This window comes from Vanessa cardui, chromosome 16 (assembly GCF_905220365.1).
Source record: "Vanessa cardui chromosome 16, ilVanCard2.1, whole genome shotgun sequence".
NCBI lineage: Eukaryota > Metazoa > Arthropoda > Insecta > Lepidoptera > Nymphalidae > Vanessa > Vanessa cardui.
The window spans coordinates 11212597-11235266 of NC_061138.1; the positions used below are offsets into that span (position 1 = coordinate 11212597).

General features: G+C 34.4%; 1 protein-coding gene across 2 annotated transcripts in view; it reads right to left on the reverse strand.

Moving 5' to 3' along the window:
• Positions 1 to 441: 441 nt before the first annotated feature.
• Positions 442 to 22670, reverse strand: part of LOC124536322 (zinc finger protein 774) — a 44705-nt gene continuing 22476 nt past the window's right edge. The window contains exons 2-3 of one of the 2 annotated variants that reach the window (XM_047112847.1): positions 8553 to 9404; positions 442 to 8146 (exon numbers count right to left, since the gene is read on the reverse strand). In XM_047112847.1, the coding sequence (XP_046968803.1) occupies positions 7233 to 8146; positions 8553 to 9404 (1766 nt within the window). In that variant the 3' untranslated portion in view covers positions 442 to 7232. Of the gene's footprint in view, positions 8147 to 8468; positions 9405 to 22670 lie in introns of both variants that reach the window. The other variant, XM_047112846.1, reaches the window with a different exon arrangement.

Sequence of the window (22670 nt, forward strand, 5' to 3'; positions counted from 1 at the left end):
TTTATATTCACTGTCTTTGCTATTTATTTTCAGTTTTTATGACAAACAATTATAGTTTATATCGTAAAATAATATAATTAGTATTAGTTAGAAACTACTGAGTTCCTTTACAGTATTTTAGGATATCGGAGTCTGGGTTAGTCTTAGGTTGCTCTCCATTATTGTAATCTAGTGAAATGACGGAAGTAATACCCAAGTCAATTTGAATAAAGAATATTGATTGATTTTAATGGTTTATATTGTAGATATTAGAAGAAGGTTTATAGCTCTGGTAATATTTATGGCCTACTAACCAGTTACTGCGATGAGTGCGATGGTTACATAAAAACCAAACCAATCCATATGTAAATGCAAAACTAAATAAAACAACTAGTAAATGTTCCATTTTTAAAAATTGTATTTTTTTTATGAATGATTGAGATTATAAATAAAACTGCCATATATTGCTTCAGTTGGACTAAAAAGTGTTTATTTGATAAAATACAACGAGCTTACTTTTTACAACATTTTACTTCTATTAATGACAAAAAAACAAACAAAACCCTTAATACAATAATAATAATATACATAAATACGATGGTATCAACTTCAAACGTATAATACGTAACTAACATAAATGCAAATCTAGGCAAGATCGTTACAATTCATTTAAAAAATATCTTAATGAAAAAAAATATATATAATTAAAAAATAACTATTACGAAAATTACATCGATAAGATACAATGCAAAATTCCCTATAGATCACACATACATTTTTGATCTAACCAAAGTCGAATTTTGTATTTAATACTGATATCATTTTGGAAGAACTAGAAAAAATATTTACAATTTTAATTTTAAATGCCAACGGTAAAATTTTTCGCCTGGATCTCTGTGACCATGTCGCAACCAACTGTTTTAAACAACTTAAATTATGGATAAATCAATTAGAAATTGTTTTGAACTGTTGTGTGTAAAAAGTTCGATCTTGTATTCTGGGATTGTCTAAAATCAATTTTATATAGTCTATTTCGGTGTATTTGTATGTAAGAAAATATACTCTATTGTAACATGTGGAGGGACTGAGGAGAGATGATTTTTAGGCCTTCGGAGAGCTGAATTAAAAACTCGCGTAGTTTGTATGCTCCTTATGACGTACAACAAAATATATTACAATTTGCTACGACAAATTAATGAATTTAATTTGCGATTTATTTGTTAATCTGTGATCATAAAAAGGCAACACTAACGCAAAGTAAAGGATAAGTAATACGAATGGAAGACAATCATCGTGTGACTGATTATGTTCGTATTCGTTCGTGAGATCAAATCAAATCTCGCCAGCCCCATTGGATACATCTGTAGAAACCTAACAACATTGTAAAATTACCAGTCTATTGTTGTATATTATAATAAATATGTACAAGTAATAATATAACAGCACCCATTTCACTGAAACCATATATCGTTGAGCTACGCCGCCTATTACGCTTTTTATAAAAAAAATCTTTGTAATATATCACGGCTTTATTGTATAAAAATGTATTGTATATTTTGTAAAATCTGTATATCTATTGTACTATTCGGTATAAGTAAACATTTATTGTATTAAATAAGTATTGTAGCAAAAATAAGCTAAATAGGCGACGTATCTTACGAATGTCGAATCTAATAAAATCTGTTAAAAAAACTCAATCCAGACTACAAGATCATATATCTAATATGTTTTATCTTTTATAAAAAATTCAACAACTCTTATTTTATCGTGGAACTGTTTCAACAAGTCTCTATTGTGATAGAAATTAATTATTTTTAATAATATATGTATGTGACAGCGGTTGGCGAGTGTGGCAGTGTAAGCTTGACGCAGGTTGCACCCGATTTATAAAATTATAGGCCATCCATGTTGGCTACCAATTATTTGTGGACCTACATTTACATCTACGCAAATAATAATAAAAGTTTTTTTTTTTAAATACACAAAATAACGCTGAAATAAACGTGTATTGCACTAATCCGGAATAATTCCTTTTAAAACTATGCTGTGCAGATAACCAGAAGTCCAAACTATAATCGATAAACAAGCGAAACAGATTATAAAACGCTATAATACATAAAACTACTTTAAAAATGGAAGACGATTAAATAATTCGTAGCCAACTATCAAAAATAATAATACATTCCATATATTTCACTACGCGTGGTTGGTACAATTATATAATATAATATCATATATAATTGAAATTACATTCGATTTAATAATCGACAAAACCACGTGATAAAATGTGCTTAATTTAAAAATATTCCGCCATGTTGAAATACCCAAACTCGCAAAATAGACTCTCTCGATGAAAGGGTGGGTAAAAATTAAACCTTATTCTATATATTTGTTATTGCTGATGTTAATGACATAAACCATTTTTATATCTGCATGCAGTTTTATATACAAATATAATTATTGAAAATAAAAATTATATCGAATAAGATGAGTGATTGAATATTAAATTTCTAAATGCAGTGTTTAAAATGGCTGCATTCGATGGAAACCAATCCTTATTATTAGGCTGCTTTTGTTACAGTTTCATATAATATTTCGTTATCCGAAAGATTGGTACTAAGATGTATCAGCAGCGGCACTTTAAATATTTTTTACTATTAAAAAATAAACGCTACAAAAACTTCGGAAACAAATTCTTAATTTTACATTTGCCAAATCTTACAGTTATAGATTTTCAATGCCTGAGATCACTAATAAATGCATTTTAATTATTTCGAAGGAAATTCAACTAGCCGGCCACCATATCATATCTTACATTATATTATTTTTTTGAATGAAAATATTAAAGATCACTCGAAACTATATTTTAATTTGATTGAATTTTATGACCTTTTCTTATTATTTAATTAATAAATATCATCATTAATATTATGGCGGCCAACTAGTTTTAAAACAACATCTCGCTACTAATGCGTTCCAAGTCATATATACTTAACTAAATTAAGCTTAGCACTGGTTATTTTTACTTAAACATTGTATTTAATACAATTGACGCTCTCTTGATAATATAATAAGTATTTATGCAAAGTATAATTTCACAATGCAATCTTATTCTCTCCTTTTTATCGTTAACAACTTAAAATAAGTATACAAATAATTGGGTATCACTCGACTATATTAAAATGTTAAATTGCGTAAAGTTCGAAGAAGTTTTTAAAATATTACATTTCATTAAGCAGGTATATATAGAAAATAAATGGAATTTAATTCCTTGTTAAATAAACAGATTAGCGATGAAAATACGATATAACAGAATCGCTGTATTCAAACTTGTACGCCTATTAAATTAGGCGTTTTAAGTTATAAATAAACAATACGTACTTTAACGCTAGGAACATGGTACGAACCTAACTAAACGTCAGTGGAATCGGCTGTAGCATAATATAAGATAAGCTAATTTTAAAGCAAATGAAAAATGATCGAGCTCTCGACAAAAAAATATCGGACGGCAGATACGTAATTCAACACAGCAAATTTTATTTTCTCGAATGCAGTCTTTGACTGACGTCAACTGCCAACTATTTTTTTGATTCTGTTTTTATCGATTTAAAAAAATACAATTCAAGATTCTGCTACAGAATAAGACTGTCACTGACAGGAATAACTCAAGCTCTTAACAAGTAGTATTATAAGAAAAGCAAAACCGTGCTCTCTAATACGTATTATACAAAAAAATTAATGATACATAAATGACATATAAACTAAGGCAAATAACGGTAGGTATACATACACGAGTAATTGAGCAAAACGTAACGAAACAGTGAGCAATATTAACAGAACAGTTTGGATTAAGAATTTTCATAAAAGTCGTGACATTCATTCTTAAATACCTATTCTGGTTTTTAAGGTCAATGTAATGATTCGATAATGACAATTGCCCGTTACAAGTCATATTTTTGTTAGAAACCAGAATAAGATTATTTGAGCTAGCAACACTGCCTGTTTTGTGATATGTATTTACAATAACCACGCTGAAAAAATTAACGTCACTAGAACCATTAAATCAACGTACCCTATTTTCTGAGACACACGAAAAGTTGCGAAAAATTGACCATATCTTAATATTGTTTAAATCAATTTTCCACCCCTCGTCTCTCGTAACTTATAAAAACCTGTTTCTCAAGATACTTAGGTACTTAGCACGTTGCAATACGACACTATAATTTAAGTCTATTCCACATTTACCTTTAATAATATTGTTTGTAATAAATGTATAAAATATCATCTTTAATCTCTGTATACTTAATCACTTTTGTTTATATTTAAAAATTAAATCCATTTGTATCGGTATAAAAATCTAATAAGTATAAATTTGAGGTTATTTCACGGCTATGGCACTGTATTGTATGTTTGTATTCAAACTTGCTACGGCCCGAGCGCCGCTCCCGACGGTTATAACAGAAATATTAACCGTAAACTGTATAAAAATACTTATAGCTATTATTGTTAAGGCTGCTGTATTGTGGTAGGTATAATTAAAATATTTAAGGTTCAATTTTTTTTATCTGACCGCGTCGTAAATTGGCGGTTGTAATCGTCGAAGTTATGATGTTTTTTGTCACAGATTATTTATAAATCAGTTATTTTTATAAGCTGGAAACTTTTTATAAAGATGACCTTCGTCGAATACAAGTTGTACGCGGTCAGAGAATAAAATCTACCTTTTAGAACTCATCCTAGACTATTGTATGTGTACACCTCGGGAGCGGTACACGGGTCCTTAGGAGGATCACATTCAATGCTGTGGAAAATTCTAGTCACGGAAGATAACTGTTTCAAATTTTCTTCGAGAGTGGTGTTTTTTTCATTTGTAAACCTCCAAAAGTTTGATAGGAAAATCAATCAGAAACAAAAGTATGACGGTATCGCTGATCAGTTTTAAAGCCAACTTTTTATATCGATATAATCATCCGATAAGCTGAAATCAAATATTTAGATCCTCAGATATTTTAAAATGAAATAAAACTAAAACGTTAATTCTAGTAAAAGTATTTCACATTTGTTACTCAACTTTCTAAGTAATAAATCATAATCAATGAATATTAAATCGATTAGCTAAAGTTAAAAATGTGGTAGGCGGTGAAAAAGTTGGCGTTCAAAACTGTCCAGCGTCAAAATTTTTCATAACTGTCCAATGCGATAATTTGTCAAGAATTTAATTCACAGAATCCACTTAAAATAATATTGCGTTGATCACTTTGTTTAGTGACAAATCATAATTTTTCCGAGTGTGACTCCAATAATCCCACTTGCACTATATTACACTACTAGTTAATACGTAACATTCCTTATGCGGTAGGAAAACGAAACCATCACAATAATATCATAAAATAAGCTATATAAGTCGTCTATAGATACAAACAGAGATGATAAAACGTTTAAAGGTCCGTCGAAATATCCTAGCACCGTATCACAGTTTATAGTCACTGAGACTCGAAGGAGTGATTAACAACGACGTTATCAAGTACCATAACAAAGCTGATATATTAGATATATCACCACTTCGATCAAAACTTATAATATCATACTGTCACCTGCAATGAAATAAACGCTGAGTTCTAAGTCTAACTGTATCTATTGTGGACGCGACAAGACCGAGCTCTCGGTCGGCGCCAGGATACTTCGACGGCTTTACAAATTCATATATATCTTTAATCTTCTTAAATATTAAGTTTATTTCGCGATGAATGGTCGAATTGCTTGGTAATTCGAAAGACAGTAGTCTAAGCTAAAATTAAGTAAAACGTTTCTCTGGCATACCATCCTTCCGAAGCCATCGTCATCATCATCATTTTTCCACATCACACACATTACCTAAATGGTAAAATTCGCTAATCTCACTCTTGTGATTACTTTATCGAATCAGTCAAGCACGTACCGGCGCAGGCGCACGGTCGGCTGTAAACAAGTTTAAAAATTTCGATTAATCGAGGAATAAAAAGGTTTGGCAATTTGAGTCGATTTTAATTTAAAAACATAGAAACGAACAGGAACGAAAACTCTAATCGAAAACAATCGATCGACTCAAAAAGGGATTCACAATCACGTTTCGTCAAAGTACACGAATTATATGCTAAGTGAGCGACATAGACGCCTATCCTACCTAGCTATCACAGTCCTTTCTCAGTCTGACCCTTTCCACTTCCACGTAAATGCATCTCAAATTGTCATATCGTTGAAAAAACTGGTAACAACCTATACTAGGCCTATTAAATATGCTGATGGAAAAAAAATTCAAAAGTTACGTTATTTGGCACCTACAATGTCACGAGATACGTACATTTAAACTCATCACCTCAACAGTAAATGCATCTATTAAAAGTAACAGAATATTTTGTAAGTACTAATAAACAAATATGTATTGATGGCAAAAGGTAACCTATGTTTTTGGTTCGTATTCTTGCTTCTTAGCTGTCGTTAATTTCAAACATTTTCTCTGCAAGAAATTTTATTTAATTTTGGCTCAAATTTTTACGCGAAAATTTATTAACTAGATTATATAACTTAAATGAAATTTTGAGCATCTTTTTTTACAATTTCCACACCTCTGCCAGATATTTTACCCTAACAATCCTAAATAAAGTTAACATAATATCTAAAAAAATATGTATACATATATTTATTACGAATAGGCACAACTATGTACCGAAGCATTCATCGCGAAATACTTGTTGTAATGTGGTAAAAGAGCAAATCTTATTTCTTTATATTTCAACGAAGACTTTTTAAATCTAATCTCTGGTTCGATCCGCTTAGATATTGACGGACGTTTCGACCGTATCGACAGAAGAATCACCGAGAAACCTAACTCTTACGTGGTAACTTAATATTACGGGGCAAAAATGCTATCTATACTCGCTTTTTTGAACGGTAACACTATTAATGGTGTGCATACTCTTTAACTGTACATTCACGACAGACCTTCGATAGAGTATAAAGATATCGGTTATTTACAGATCGAAGCGTGTTTTACAGCGATCCGATAACGATTACATTTCAATCTCATAAGCTCGCACGGGCGAGTCGTATACTTAAGTTTCCGCAACCGAACGGGACGCGCGTCACGTGCCGCCGGTCGAGGCCGCCGCCTAGTTGTAGAGGCGGTCGGCGATGTAGAGGTCGTGGTGCGGAGTGTGCGGCGCGTGCGGCGTGTGCGGCGGCGGGGGCGCGGGCGGCCACCGCGGCGGCGCGGGTCACTGCGCGGGCAGGCACGCCACGGCCGAGCCCGGCCCTACGGCCGGCTTGAACTCGGTCGCGCTCGTCGCAGGGAACTGCTGGAACGGCGGCGCGTAGCACTGCGGGAAGTACAACTCCGGCTTCACGACGGCCGCCGCGGGTGGCAGCGGCCTCGGAGTCTTTGCGTCGGCCCGTCGCGCCTTCGCCGCATGCGGGTTCATGTGGTTATCGATGTGCTTCTTGACTTCCGGTTCCGTAGCGAACCGTCGCCGGCAATTGGGCATCGGGCAACAGAATGGTCGATCACCCTGGTGGGTGCGTGTGTGCTGATCGAGTATCGCCTTTTGCCTGAAATCTTTTCCACACTGTGTACACTTGTACGGCTTCTCTCCTGTATGTATGCGGAGATGCTGATTCAGTATTGTCCGTTGTCGGAAAAATCGAGGACAATACACACACCCATATGGTTTTTCATTTGTGTGAATGCGCAGATGTTGTGTAAGATGTGACTGCTGACGGAAACGCTTACCACACTCCGGACACGGATACGGCCGCGATTCTATATGTATGCAGCCGTGTTGAAGCAGCGTTGACTTTTGTTTGAATTCCTTTTGGCAAATTGGACAGCGCACATAAAGAGGCATTGCTCGACCACCTAACACGTCCGGCAGTTTTCCACCTTTCAGATATTGGAGTGAAAGACTGGAACCGAAGACGGCATGGTTAAGGCCCTTAGTATCTTTGAAGTAAGCGGGGTACTGTGCCGTATCACCTGGCGAGAAGCAAGATCCTCGTTGTTCACCATTCTGCCCATCCGTGTCTCCATAGGTCGACTGCACTTCCTCCTTGTTCTCATCGGGAGGGAACGGTACATCTTGAGGCCACAACGTCGGCGTCGTCCCGTTCTTGAAGATTAGGTGCGGTGAAACGTCTGCAAAAATTGAACATTTTGGTCAGTTACGAGTCCGATTCGTCCACGAAAGGAATATCGACGAGTGGGTTAATCGAACTGAGGACGGTTACAGGAGCGTCCGGCGATCGGTTCCGCGTCTCGCGAGCACCCTCCGTTAAGCGGGCGACGAGGGGACCGAGAATTTGTCTGATAGGAAGGCCAATGGATGCGAGACCGAATCGAACGGGTGAGGGGCGGCGGGGATCGCAGGCGGCGCCAGCAGTGACGCGAACGCATCGGGTCAGTGCGGGCAGCGCGTGCGGGGACCGGGGCGGGGCATATATCTGTGAATAGCGCTCGCCTTGGTGTGTGCGGACGTGCTGGTTCAGGATGGCCTTCTGGCGGAAATGTTTGCCGCACTCGCCGCACGTATATGGCTTCTCACCGGAATGGATGCGCAGGTGCTGGTTGAGGATGGCGCGCTGCCGGAACGAGCGTGGGCAGTACACACACGCGTACGGTTTCTCGTTCGCGTGGATGCGCAGGTGCTGCGTCAGGTGGGACTGCTGGCGAAACCGCTTGCCGCACTCCGGGCATCCGTAAGGCCTCGAGTCCGTGTGGATCCGCTCGTGCTGTAGCAATGTTGATTTTTGCTTGAAGTCTTTGCCGCAGGTCAGGCACTTGAAAAGACGAAGTTCAGAGTTGGGGTTGTGTTTCCGAGGCTTGGGTGGCTCCGGTTGTACGATGTCTGGTAAATGTCGTAGGTCTGGCGTTGCATACTGATCCAGCGGGCCCTCTAGTGAAAGAACTCCGCCATTTTGTTTTAAGTAATGCAACGGGAATCCACCGGTGCCAAGCATGTGACTAGTTGGCCTCGTTTCTTTGAAGTAGGGCGTGGCGTATTGTTGTTGTAAGTCCGGCTGTGGAACGAAGCAAGGAGTTCTGTCGAGATGATCTTGCGCCGTAGGTTGTGGCTGATTTTGCAACTGTTGATCGACTTGCAAATGATCTGGTGATGTTTGTTGTTGCTGAGCCTGTTGTTGGGCCTGTTGTTGAGCTTGTTGCTGGGCAAGTTGTTGAGCAGCTTCATCCGCCGATTGATCCGGAGGCGGTGGTGCGGGAGGATAGGGTGAAGGGGCTGGAGAAGCGAGCTGTGGCTCGGGCTGTGGTGAGGGTCCACCAGGGCTCTGATGTTGCATGGCTTGGTAGCCTCCGTCCAAAACAGCGCCACCCCATTGCGTACCAGGCGGAGCGCGTTCCACTCCATCCTTATATAGCACATAAGGCGCTGTCGTATCTGTAAACAATAAAAAATACAGTTAGAATATATGTCTGTATAATAACTTACTGACATTAAAATAAAACTATAGATCGTAGTAAATCAAAAGAATGTCGGTATAAATCGACGATGTATCGCGAGCGGTAGCGTGCAGTCGTCGCGACGTCGCGTGCCACGCGGCTGCAACACTAGCTGCCAAATAAGAATTTAATAAAATGTCACATTCCACCCTGGGTGAGACATTTTTGATAGTTACATCGTTTATGGTATACCAGCGAGACTGAAAACCTAACGTGAAAAGTTAATATAGAATCTTTGACATAAGGCTAAACTTCAAATCACTTACAGATCATAATATTTCGTTTATATACGCGTTACTTACGCGTATAACGTAACACAATTTTCCTACAATGAACGGTCATGATCGTTGCATAAGCGAAAAGCACTTTAAATGAAAGGAAATAGTGTAAAATAAGCGAGATTTCTAATGATTTACTTTCTCAATAGATTGAGATTATATAAAAACTCCGACTAAGACGTCTATTTTCTTTTCCCGCCCAAAGAAAAAACAATAAAAAACTCAACGTATTCGTGTTTCGGTCATTATGAAGTGTATACTCGATTAAATTGAAGATATTATGAAGTGTTTTATATCATTTCGAAGTGTTTCTCAGATAACATATACAAAAGTGAGATAATTAGTTAATTGATGTAGCTTTTCGCTTTGCCAGAGATAATAAAATTTTATTAGCCTCTTTATTTACTTTAGATGTTTAATAAGCGAGTAAGTCTTTATTTTATATTAGTGAATCTGTGACGTAATGTTTTTTTAACCCTTGTTATCCGAAAAGAATTAAATACAGTACCTTTGTTACTCTATATTTTTATATGAATCTAGTGAGCTTCATATAAAAAAATAAAGTAATCAAGAATTTCTTTTTAATTCTATAAACATTTTCAGCTACTTCTAAAGTATTCTGGACTGGAAATAATATTGTCATTCTGTAAGTTATAGAACAGAAGCTATCAAATATCAGTCTTTTGACAAGAAGACAGTCTCAATTTATATAAAACTTAACATAATTAATTACAGTAAAACGGCTACACATTATTTTTTAAAGAACGCTAACACGATTCTCGGTTACACTGAAAAAATGCCACTCCATCAATCTCGGCCGGGTGTCCGTTAATAACTTCTCGGATGGGCTAAACGAGATAAAATCGTGCCACTATACTCATATCTCGGCCACAATCGATTTGTCGATATCTTGATTCGAGATGATCGTGACCTAACTCCTTTGGATGTATAAAATATCCAATTAGTTTGGAAGCTCTATTTCATTTTAGGTCTTCGTTCTTATCTTATGCCAAACAAATGTTTATATCGACAAATAACACATTTTACTATTTCTTTTAAAATTTTCTATTTTTTTTATTTCATATTACATTGTAATATGAAATAAAAAAATTAATTAATGTAAGTGAATCAAGGAGTGGGAATAGTTACTTAATATCTCTTCGGTTTCAAGAACTATTGGTACTTTTGAAAGCCTACTACTACAAGAAAGTATATTTGTTTTTGTATGATACATTCGTATGTGCGATCGAACAATAGTCTGATAAATTATTAATAGTATTCAAAGTCAAACAAAGTTTATGAAACAGGCAATAACAATATAAAAACTTTACACGATACTAATATCTACCTAATTAAGTCTTGCTTTATTTTTATAGTGCACTAGTGGCCCGTCCGGGCTTCGCACGGGTGGACTTTTATTTTATATATTTTTCTTTTTTGTCGCAGAACATGCGACAAAAAGGTCACTTAAGATTTAATAAGGATAATCCTATAACTATAAGCCTATAACTATAATGTTAATCAGGGCAAATATAGGCTTCATTGGTGAAATAATTTTTGAAATCGGCGCAGTAGTTTTTGAGTTTATTTATTACAAACATTAACACACACACACACACAAAATACAAATTTTTCCTCTCTTTAATATATAGTGGTATAGACAAGTGTGTGCGTAAACAAGTGCACCTATATTCATTCAATCTTGTAATTCGATGGGACGGCAAATCAGACCCGACAAGAATGTTCAATCGCAGGACCAACTGCTATTAGTTACTCACTTGATCAACAAGGCCATCGATCGATGTACATACGTATAGTTTCAAATTGGAAACCTTTTAAATGTTAAGAATTAATCCTAGTTTAAAACTCAATGCTCGAGATATTTATGATAGCGAAACTGACGCAGAAAGCTCCGCTGCGAGTACATTACAGTACATACGTCTTTTCATGTGCCATGAGACAAAGATTTATAGTCGAATAACATCTGTTTATAATCTCTCGGATAAATAATACGGGAGGAAACGGGAGAGCATCCAAATGATTTCTTCACTTGACAGCGATGTTTTAATGACGTGTGTAGAACGGCTTTAAATCTTGGTATCTTCGACCGGATGGTTGCACATGTGGGGTGTCACTTCGAATTAAGATTTTTTTGTCTTAACCCTTTTTAAATTATAGCGTTCGAATGACGTAGAATGCTATGGGAATGAAGCACCCCTTTCCACGATCGTAACTCGTTTGCGTTTTACGTTTTTGTTTTGTCTTATATTAAATATGTAGACGCGACGTTTTCGTGTTCGAAAATGACATTTCACATCCTACTGGGGGCGTATCGTATGAACATTGAATCTCACGGAACCTTTATGATTAACTTATCAAATATTAATAATATGTGAGCTAAGCTTTCGTGGAGTCGAGATGGCCCAGTGGCGCGTGAATCTTAACCAGGCAAGCACCGTTGATTCATGTGCTTAATGCCACATGTGTATTCCACCAACCCGCATTGGAACAGCGTGGTGGAATATGTTCCAAACCTTCTCCTCAAAGGGAGAGGAGGCCTTTAGCCCAGCAGTGTGAATTTACAGGCTGTTGTTGTTGTTTCAAGCTTTCGTCCTTATTAAACTAATTTTGAAGTGTAATTATTGTAACAATAAATTCGATAAATGGTAAGTTAATCATGATAGTTTTTATTGTTATTCATAACGCTTAAAATATTTATAATTGGCATAAAAACTACATGAATGTCGTAAGGTAGGAGAGTTGATCGAGTGGCGAGCCGTGGAGCCGTGCGGCCCAAACTGGTCTGAGACGAACCGCCCCTTCCTGCGTTTGATCCTACTACGAAGTAGAGATAGAAAAAAAGTTTCATTCTATTCTGTATTTTACTGGCAACAAGATTTTAACTTTAAGAATAAATTATACGTTTTACGTCATGTAATATTGAGTACGGACAGATTTTTAAATAAATGTATATCATACAGGTTTGAAAATATTGAGTAGTACGATTGAAACGACGTTTGAAGTAAAGAACATACTGCGTCCAAAATTTAAACTAAAAAATATATAAGAATATTAGATAAGGGACGACAAAAATACTTTTTTTTCTTGGGGAAGTTAAAACTATTCTAAGGTTAAATTCATATGCGGACTGTACTTAGGTTCACGGATGGTCGAACCCGTCACCCGACGAACAACGACTGCTCACTGGATTAAACACCGACAAATTTACTCTCGTTTGCCGAAAACTCGAAATCGACTCTTATTATCAATGACATAAGCGTCAAATGTTATTAGGAAAATGTTTTATTACACTAAGTCATCGAGATCGAGAATCGAACGGGTGAAATAACATAATCTACACGAGTTTTTGTGGTTTGTCCGTCGGTTTTTGGACAATTATTTTTGATTACGAACGAACGGTTGAAGTGATGATCGGTATTTCATGAGTTGCGGTCGATTTTAGACGTCCTTTTTATATTATTTGTGTAACCTTCTTGTCACCGGTTAACTGATTGTACAAGATTACATCTTTGTTTTTAATTTGTAATAAAATTACGTATAATTTTTAAACGATTCATCATTCTTTTTACTTAAGTCCCTTTGATTTTATTTTATTATTTTTAATTTGAAAGAAAATATTGTCTTTGAATAGATCTAAGGGAAAATAAATCATTATAATATGGTTGTATCTAAGCTTTGAATGAATGTATTGATTATTCAATATATTAAAAACAACTAAAATTAAACATAAACTTAATAAACTTACGTGCCTTTTTGAAATTCCTTATATATATATATTCATATTCAGTCGTCATATCAGTTGTCATATAAATGATATAAAGAGGGAAAATTTGCTTGTAAGTTTTCCGTTTTTTAGCGAAAATGTTTGTAATTATTTTGTCGATTAATAATAATCAATATCAAGAATAAAAAAATATCAAGAAACATTAATGAGATTAATGTCTTAATCTCATTAATGTTTCTTGATATTATATTACTATAGTTTGAGGTCGAACTTTCGTTATACGTTAACTAGTAACTCTGTATATATCTGTACGTTTCTCCTTCACGACCATACTATTGAACTGAATTTAATAAAAAGAATTTAGCAAGCTTGAACTCCAAGACAGTTTTATGTTATATTTTATGGTTACCTTTTATGCCTAACACCTTACGACCCTTAAACGCGAGCAGAGCCACGGGCGACAGTTAATTATATATAATTTGAGACACCGCTTTATATATCGACGAAATTGTCAATCCAGGCGCTTTAAAAGCGAACGTTACCAAAACTATAACACATACAAAAACTTTGTATAAGACTTTTGTAGGTCTCCAAAATACCTATAAAAATCAGATTTATTGCCACAGAGTATTATTAAAATAATATACATATAAACAGATTAAAGTTATAATCTCAATAAATACTATTTTTTAAATTTTGAAATTCGAACCAGCTGTCATACGACGCTGAAACTACTAGTAATCGAAATAGAAGTAAAAATCGCGAGGTGTGTTGCATTGTACGTTAAACAATAGGGAATGTAAGTAATATATTCTATTGGTAAATACAAATTCAGTAAGCAAAAATAAGCCGGGAAGGACCAGTATTGTATATGCGATACATTCGATGCGATGTTACAAGCTGCACATTCAGGTAGCTCGTAATGTTGGCGATAATACAAGTAACAAGACGTACGCGATGTTCTATTTGTTAGTTCATGACCAGTGGGTATTTTAGCTGGTGATTCATAAAACTTGTTAACTTGCTGCCGATCAACAATAAGAGCAGGATGCTTGGAAGTCGCTGACTCACGCTTTGTGAGCGGAGCACCAACGTTTGTAGGAATTCTTCATATAGAAGAATGCATAGTTAAATGCTTGATAACATAATGCTATATATCTATTTGTGTTACGTTTGTCTAATTATTTTGACTATAGATGAATCACGATGTACTAAATTTTAGATACAGGTTTAAAACTTCCTACAAAAAAAATACTCATAAATAGCTTTCGTAAATAATGTCTACGTGTATAAGTCAAAATTGAAGTCTATATGGATTATTAAAGTAAGAAGTAGGTATGTTTATTATAACAAACGTGACAAATAAATTAATATGTAAGATAACACATTGCCTTTTTTATATATTTTGTGTAAAACAATATTAGGAATCTAAATTTTGAGTCATTGACATTTTATTAACAAAGAATTAAAAAAAAAAAGTGTACATATTTACCTCGTCTGTAATGTTCATATACTTATAAAACATTCTAAATGTTATTTTAATTACTTTATTTGAACCGTCTCAGTTTCACAAGCAAACAATCTCATTCGAAATTCAAAATGAATACACTAAAGATGTGCGTAAACGTTGAATGAAATGAAGATGTTTTGTAAAAAAGTCAAGTGTCAACAACGCATAAAAAGTGGAACATACGTGTAAACGGCCATACGTACGATCAAGTGAAAATAAAAATGCTTCAAGTTACATTGCCGTATTAACTTGGAGTCAGAATGTATTAGTATCAACAAATACGGCTCTGGAACTACACATAGCGCCGTGAAGCGAAAGTGACATCTCGTTTTGGCGGGAATGTGTACGCAAGTTATAACGTATGGCTGGCATTGGGTTTTTTTGTGCGAACCACTTTTGTAATTCGTTAATACATTTAGTTATCTTTTATTTTATATTTCCCTTATTAAATTATTTTTTATGGTATTGGCAACATGCAATACATTTTTAAGAACAACACGTAAAAATTAATTACTAAAAAATTGTAATTTATTATGATACAGAGATACCTTATCTAAATCGGAATGAAATCACCGAATGTGCCTTTGTGACACATCCCCAAATCCTTATCCAATCGACATCGGTACCGGTTGTACGCACGTTGCACGACACTGCGTCGCGACAATTTATTTCGGTACGGGGCAATGCACTTCGCACGCAGCCCTGAGATCGTGGCGAATAAACGAGAGTAAACATGAAACGGTGGAAGAAAAAAACAACAAATCAAGGCTATTAAAATTAGTTGACACGGACGGACTGCGCGCACTTTTGAACTGAAAGTGAAGTTGTCTTGCTCCGCAAACCGTTTTAGTATGTATGGCGCTGTTTGATTTACGATATCTCTTAATATTTTATGCTATGGTGAGACTGTCCGTAGATCACAAATGTGCGACTAACGTCACAGTAAAGTGTATGCCTATCAGATCTTACAGTACATAAAGAGCAGTTGGTCGGATATTTATGTCGTATATAAGCGAGAAAATAATTTTCCATAGGCGCAGTACCGCATTTTAAAAATAAATATAATAAATCTTTTTAAATGGTTTTGGGCGTAATTAACGGCGTGTTCGCACTCGCGGCGACTAAAGAATGGCACTGAAGGCAATAAAAGTTTAATACAGCCGATGTAACATGGATGCACTTTGTTATTCCTGAAATAAATGGACCGGCCTCCGAGCGCCCTAAATCGTACTGCGACACGGAAAAGCAATTTAACACATGCTAATTAAAAGCGTTCAATATACGTCGCAATTTTTCGGACAGCGTTATAAAATCTATAAAAAAACAACTTGTGTGTGTATAGTCTGTGCGCGCGTGACAGGTGATTTGTCATGTTTCGCGCCAAATGTGACGTCGCACAAATCTTCGAAATGGCGTTTGGGTGCAATTAAACCGAGAGGCTTGCAATAACTGGGCATAAAGCAAACGATGCATTGGTGACGCGGCCGGCTATTTCCGTCCGCGACGCCCCTCGACAAATGCTAATGTCCTCTAGGACTCTCCAGCGGTACCGTTGATGTCATGATTGCTTTTCGATTATAAATTACTTTCCTATGAATATTTATGATAATGCGATAGTAACTATGTCATTGGAATAACTATTTGATGACTATAACAATTACATTAATAAACGAACTACTGTTTATTTGGATTTTAAAATATATCTAGTTTATTGTAAAAATGTGTAATCAAATATTTTTTTATATATGATGAAAGATTAAAATGAAATTCTCCTGGAAAGCTTTGTTTGATTAAAACGACCGATAAAATTGCCGGCGTTTTTTTATTTATGATGCATGATTAACTTTAAATTTTTAGCGGATATTTTATTTCAAATATTATTACGATCTAAATTTTATACATTACACAGACAACAGAACACTATTAGGTTACCTTTGTTACATAAAATATATTAAAAAAAAGGTTTTCATACCAATGTGTTTATAATGTAGAAGTTACAAATATAGACGCTTAAAAAAATGTACCTAGTAAAAGAAAAGGGATGAAAATTCCCTTGGAACTCAACATCTTTATTATACATGTATGTTTTAGTAATATATGTAATGATACTCGTCGTAAAGTTAACGACTGGCCGTTTATTACGAGTGTGAGAGAGGTGATCGCTTTCAGTAGTTAGATTTGAAACGGTTTGTTAACGCGAGAATCGCAAGCTCCTATGATAAAGCTCTTATAAAACACTGGCTTGTAAATATAATTTAACATTAGTATTACTGTTTCACTTTCAAACACTTTACGATGTATAAATGAGTTCTATAATAAGTTTTTTTATTCAATTTACGTTTGGAAATTAAATAATTCTAGTATTATTGTATCGTCTCCAGCACTTAGTGTCTGCATACTATCAGAATTGGTTGGAACTGGTTTAAAATTTTGTGGAGAGATTTGAACCACGGATAATTACAAACAGGTAGGCTTAATTTAAAATTCGAAGAAATATTAAATTAAGTTTTAAAAATAGAATAACTATTGATTTACTATCAAAGTATAATATATAATCAATACGTAGTTTTGTGTGTTATTTAGATATTAGTTCCGCATATGCCTAATACATATTAATCTATATGTAAACGATAATAAAAAACATTTTCGATTTCTTTTTTAATTTACACCTTAATGTAAATCATATATTCTCATTCTATTTTTAACTACCAAAAAATAAAATTATTTTGTCTGTTTGTGCGAAATATATCTCACGAAATAAATCCAGGAACCAATTTCATAATATTATATTGATTACGACAATTTAACATTTAGCTAATTGACAGATTCATTTGTTTTAGCCGTGCGTTCATAGTCAGTCAGGGTATATATATAAGTATAAAACTATTATATTTGAATAGTATATATAATATAATCTTCAACGATGTTAATACAAATTTAACGACCTTTATTTCTCCCTCTTAAAAGTTCAATGTGAAGTGAATGAAAACAATATCTTCAAGGTCTGTCCATGCTCCTTCCTATCAGATCTACTTAGGACAAAGCGCGCTGACTCAGTTATTTCTTAGAAGGATAATTTGATTATTAATGTTTTTAAAATTGGAATAATTTAAGCCAGTCGATTTGTATTAATTATTTCGTCAAACTTAAATAGCCGCAGTATATTTTGCAGTTTATTTCTAATATTACGTTGAATAACAATCGTTGACTTCCAAGCAGGATACATTACATACATATATAATTATATTTAACTATTATGATTGTTTTTTTTTTTAAATGTCGAAAAAGTGTAACTACTGAGTTTCTTGCCGGTTCTTCTCCTTAGAATCTATTTTCCGAACCGGTGGTAGCTTCACTTAATTGTTAAATGACGATTCAAAAGTGCTTGTAAAAGCCCACTTGAATAGAGTTTATGTTGATTTCGATTTTGTTGATTTATCATGTGTAAAAAAGTAATACTCAATATATATTTATGCATATGTTCGAAATTATACATCTCGTGCTTCGCTTTGAAAAAATATTCTGATAAGTATATATGAATTAATCGAATGAAATTCTGCCAATAGTGAATCTACCAACCCTCATTGTAGAAGCGCGGTGCAAAATGTTCCAATTTTCTTTCAAAGATTTTTTTAATAAATATTATAATTAGTACAAAAGAGTTACTCAGTTTCTTTAATAGCTTTACGTTTAATTAAGCTTGTTAAATGAACATTTATAATTGCCTCCAAGAGCCTCCTCGAATGAAGTACCTATTTCGATTTTGTTTGCAGTGAAACCTAAACTCCGCTCCGTGGTTGCAATATTTTCATTTTCGCATATAATTCTTTCATTTTTTATTAAATTAAACATTTTTGACACACCAATATGACAGAAAAAAATAACATACTTATCAGAAGTAATGACTACTATAAAATCAATTTTTAATTATATTAAGGTCTAAAGGTAATTGACTATTCGCAGCTAATTATGATTTTGAGATATAACTTTTAATTATTCTTGACTAGCGACCCGACCGGGCTTCGCACGGGTCCAATAGTGAAACTAAATATACTAAAGAATTTGCTTATTAACGACATCACATTACAAACTTCTAAAATAATCAGTGTTTATTTACTATATTCTCTCGAATCACTCTATCTATTTAAAAAAAAAACCGTATCTCGTAGTTTTAAAGATTTAAGGATACATAGGGATATAGGGACAGAGGAAACTGCTTTGTTTTATACTATGTAGTGATTTGCATCCATATACATATGCTGTCGTTAACTACATTCTTCCTCTTCTACTAAAGAAAGGAGAAAGTAAAAAAAATAATGAAGACGAACGTCAATTCATATAATCGAATACTGAATTGGTACCTTATGACTAATGCTACTTTTTGGTATATAATTAGACGTTATGAGGTGCGAGAGGATAGGAGCGATGCAAGAGTTCCTCGCAGGAGAGGGACAGGTTTATTTTGGGCTAATTATGAGAAGAACGCACCATAGCGGACGTAGCTTTATCACCAATACATTATTTTAGTTCGTGAACGGGATTATTTTTAAGGTAAGAAATGTCAATAGGTCAAAAATTTAAATGTTATTTTGTAAAAAGATAATTTTCAAATCAGATAAAAGTTAATTACGAATTGAAATGCATCAATGTATTGTTCCTAGGTAATCAGCTACCACTGTTATTAATAAATATAATATATTTGTACGTGCATTGATCATGCTATTAAAAATATTGATAGTAATTTAATGTCATTGACGGTTCAAAACATTGTATTCAGTTTTAATTTTTGAAGCGCCTCTTGAAACGTTATAATTTTTTTCATATTTGTTGAGATTGTTTCAATATGGGAAAATTCCTAACATAAAAACTAGCTGCATCATTGTATTAGTTATCATGGCTGTATAATAAAGTATCATTGAGACAAAAATAAAAAAAGCCTGCAGCCTTAGCGAGGCTTACACGGACGATGGTTCTTATACCTCTCGGAATAAGGGTTACAATGCATTGGAGTATATGTCAACATGTGGTGCCGTAGACAACGGCTCTTGAGCAGAGACAAGGGGCTCTATTTTTAACAGATTATGCACGGGACGCGCTGACGAAGCGTGCTGAAGATTCGCTGGTCACAATGCCTACAAGTTTTTTTTGTGTGCTCGACTTATTTGTTGGAACAAGACTAATTTAGGTTACTCTCATCTATAGTGTCCAGTTGGCAAAACGAATCGCAAGTTGTAAAATTTCATTTTAATTTAATGTATTGCTTACTCAATGTTTAAGTTTTTAGACGGCTGAAACGGTTACTTTTGAAATGTCATTTTTGTCGAACATTATATTCTTCGTCCATTGGGCATTCATTTGTGTCATGTGTCAAATAAGATTGATGAATGTGAAACGGTAAGACTCGAAACTAGGCGCTCGTAGTTTAGCAACATATAGACCGGATATCCACAGACAAACTGCATTGCAGGGTAAACTTGGGCGAACTCCGCGGTGCCATTGCATGTCCTACCGGCAATAAATTAAAAAGTAAAAGTAATAAATATGGCGGGATCAACGAACGAATTCGGTTGGCGCCTCACACGCGAACCTTCCGTGCATCGGTTCGGATACAAGGATCAATTATGTGCCTTATAAGAGAAGGGTGGTCTAACGCGTTGTACGAAAAGATTTATTGCTTATAAGATTTTTAAGTTGATCTTTTGTGGCATGTTTTATAAAATATATATTAGTTTAGCAATCACTATAAAGAAAAATATTAATTCTAACTGTTCCTATAAACTACTCACTGTCCCTACTCAGTTTAGAAAAATGATTTAGAGTATCTATCATTATCTATGAATAATGATTCAACTGCAGTTCGTTGAATGATTTCCATCACTGCGGAGCTCGAGATGAAATTTAATAAACAAAGAGTGAAGTGCTTGCATGCAAAGTATTTTATACATTTATATTTTTTTACATGAAATATTTGGATTCCCCCAAACCCTCGGTCCAATCAGTAGGGATTATTAAATAGGTACCTAAAAAGACTAATATGGGCGTAGATTCGGTCAAATATATTTGGCGCTAAACCATTGTCCCATACCGAAATTGTATTATTACATGATCAAAATAATATTAAATGGATCGGTTGGATAAAGTTGACTCCAATAAAATTTCGTAACAACCGATCACCATTGAAAGTTCCCTCCAAACTGTAAGCCTACGTGTCTTAAGTTAGTTGAAGCTGTGCTTTGATAGACTATCAGCCGATACATTGCCTACTATAGAGGAATAACGTAATTTATCCATTTTAGTTATCTAAAAGATATTAATCGTTAATGTTTCATTGCTGGGGATACTTTTACAACAACAAGCTCATCTTTTCTCTATACGAATTACTAAATAACGTAAATAAATAACAGGTAATAAAATTCACTTACTATTTTTATAATAAAACGTGAGTTATTTTTGTGCAGAATCGTATCAATTACTCTTGCCAAAATAAAGTTATACTCAAAACAATACGAGAAGCGTACATACGTAATACGAACATGTAGTATGTATGTATATATTGCTTCATTATTTTCAGGTGCTTCGCATGGCGGGAATAGCATTGTTTAGGTTAAAAAGTTAAAAAATAAACTTTTAATCTGTCGTCTACCATTCGCGTTTCTCGTTTTAAAAATCCGTTACAATTAAAACAAAGGGGTTCGAACATTTTCTTTCTTTTCGAATATACATTCAGTATTTTCAAAAGAAATCCGTCAAAAGAAAACCGAGGCGATTTCCTTGACGCCGAAGAAATGTTATGTGAAAATGAACCTTACTTACCTTTGTTTAGGTAAGAAAGAAATGAATGAGGTTTGTGTACTTGTACAAAGTTTAGACGCGGTTTATTTAGAATATTATAAGCTTTATGACTATAGAAATAAAGCATATGTTCCGTGTACGGTTTGGGTTTGTAAGATGTCTGGACGGGTGAATGAACCCTGAAAGCGCGCGTTTCAGAAGTTTGAGACACGCCATCACTTCCTGAAGCTCTCAGTGCTAGAATTTTGTTTTATACTTTCAACGTACTTTTATTTGGAGTAAGGACGAAGGTATGCTGTGACCTCTTGTGTAATTTATGAGTGGTATTGTGCAATTTCAGTGAATATTTTTGTAAGCTTCTATTTAAATAACCTTTATTTCTTTATAAAATAAATTATTCGAGATAACTAGCTGTTATATTCATTTACATTAATTTTAGATCGTAGTATATGAATAAATTAGGGTTCACAATAAATATAATATTTAATTGAATTAAATTAATAATTGTAATCAATTAAATAAACTATTATGAACAACATTCGCAATTTCGAAACTGAGGCAGCAACCCTACCTCAAAGTTGATGTTTTGGAACACTTGTAACTTTCGTTTTCAGGATGCAAACTCGAGTTGTGAAACAATGTCACTTATACTATGTCACTAGCACTATTACAACGCATTCAAAGTCCACTGGATCAGAATCAAATCTTAGCTTAGAACAACATCATGTTTTTTTTTTAAATATTGATTTGAGGTCTAATAATTAATATTTGGAACAAAAAAATTCAAGGTTTCGTTTTGGCAGAAATGTTTGTACGCGAATTAATTTGTAGTTCTGTCACGTGTACTAATTTCAACAGTCTTTTATTTTTTTATATTAA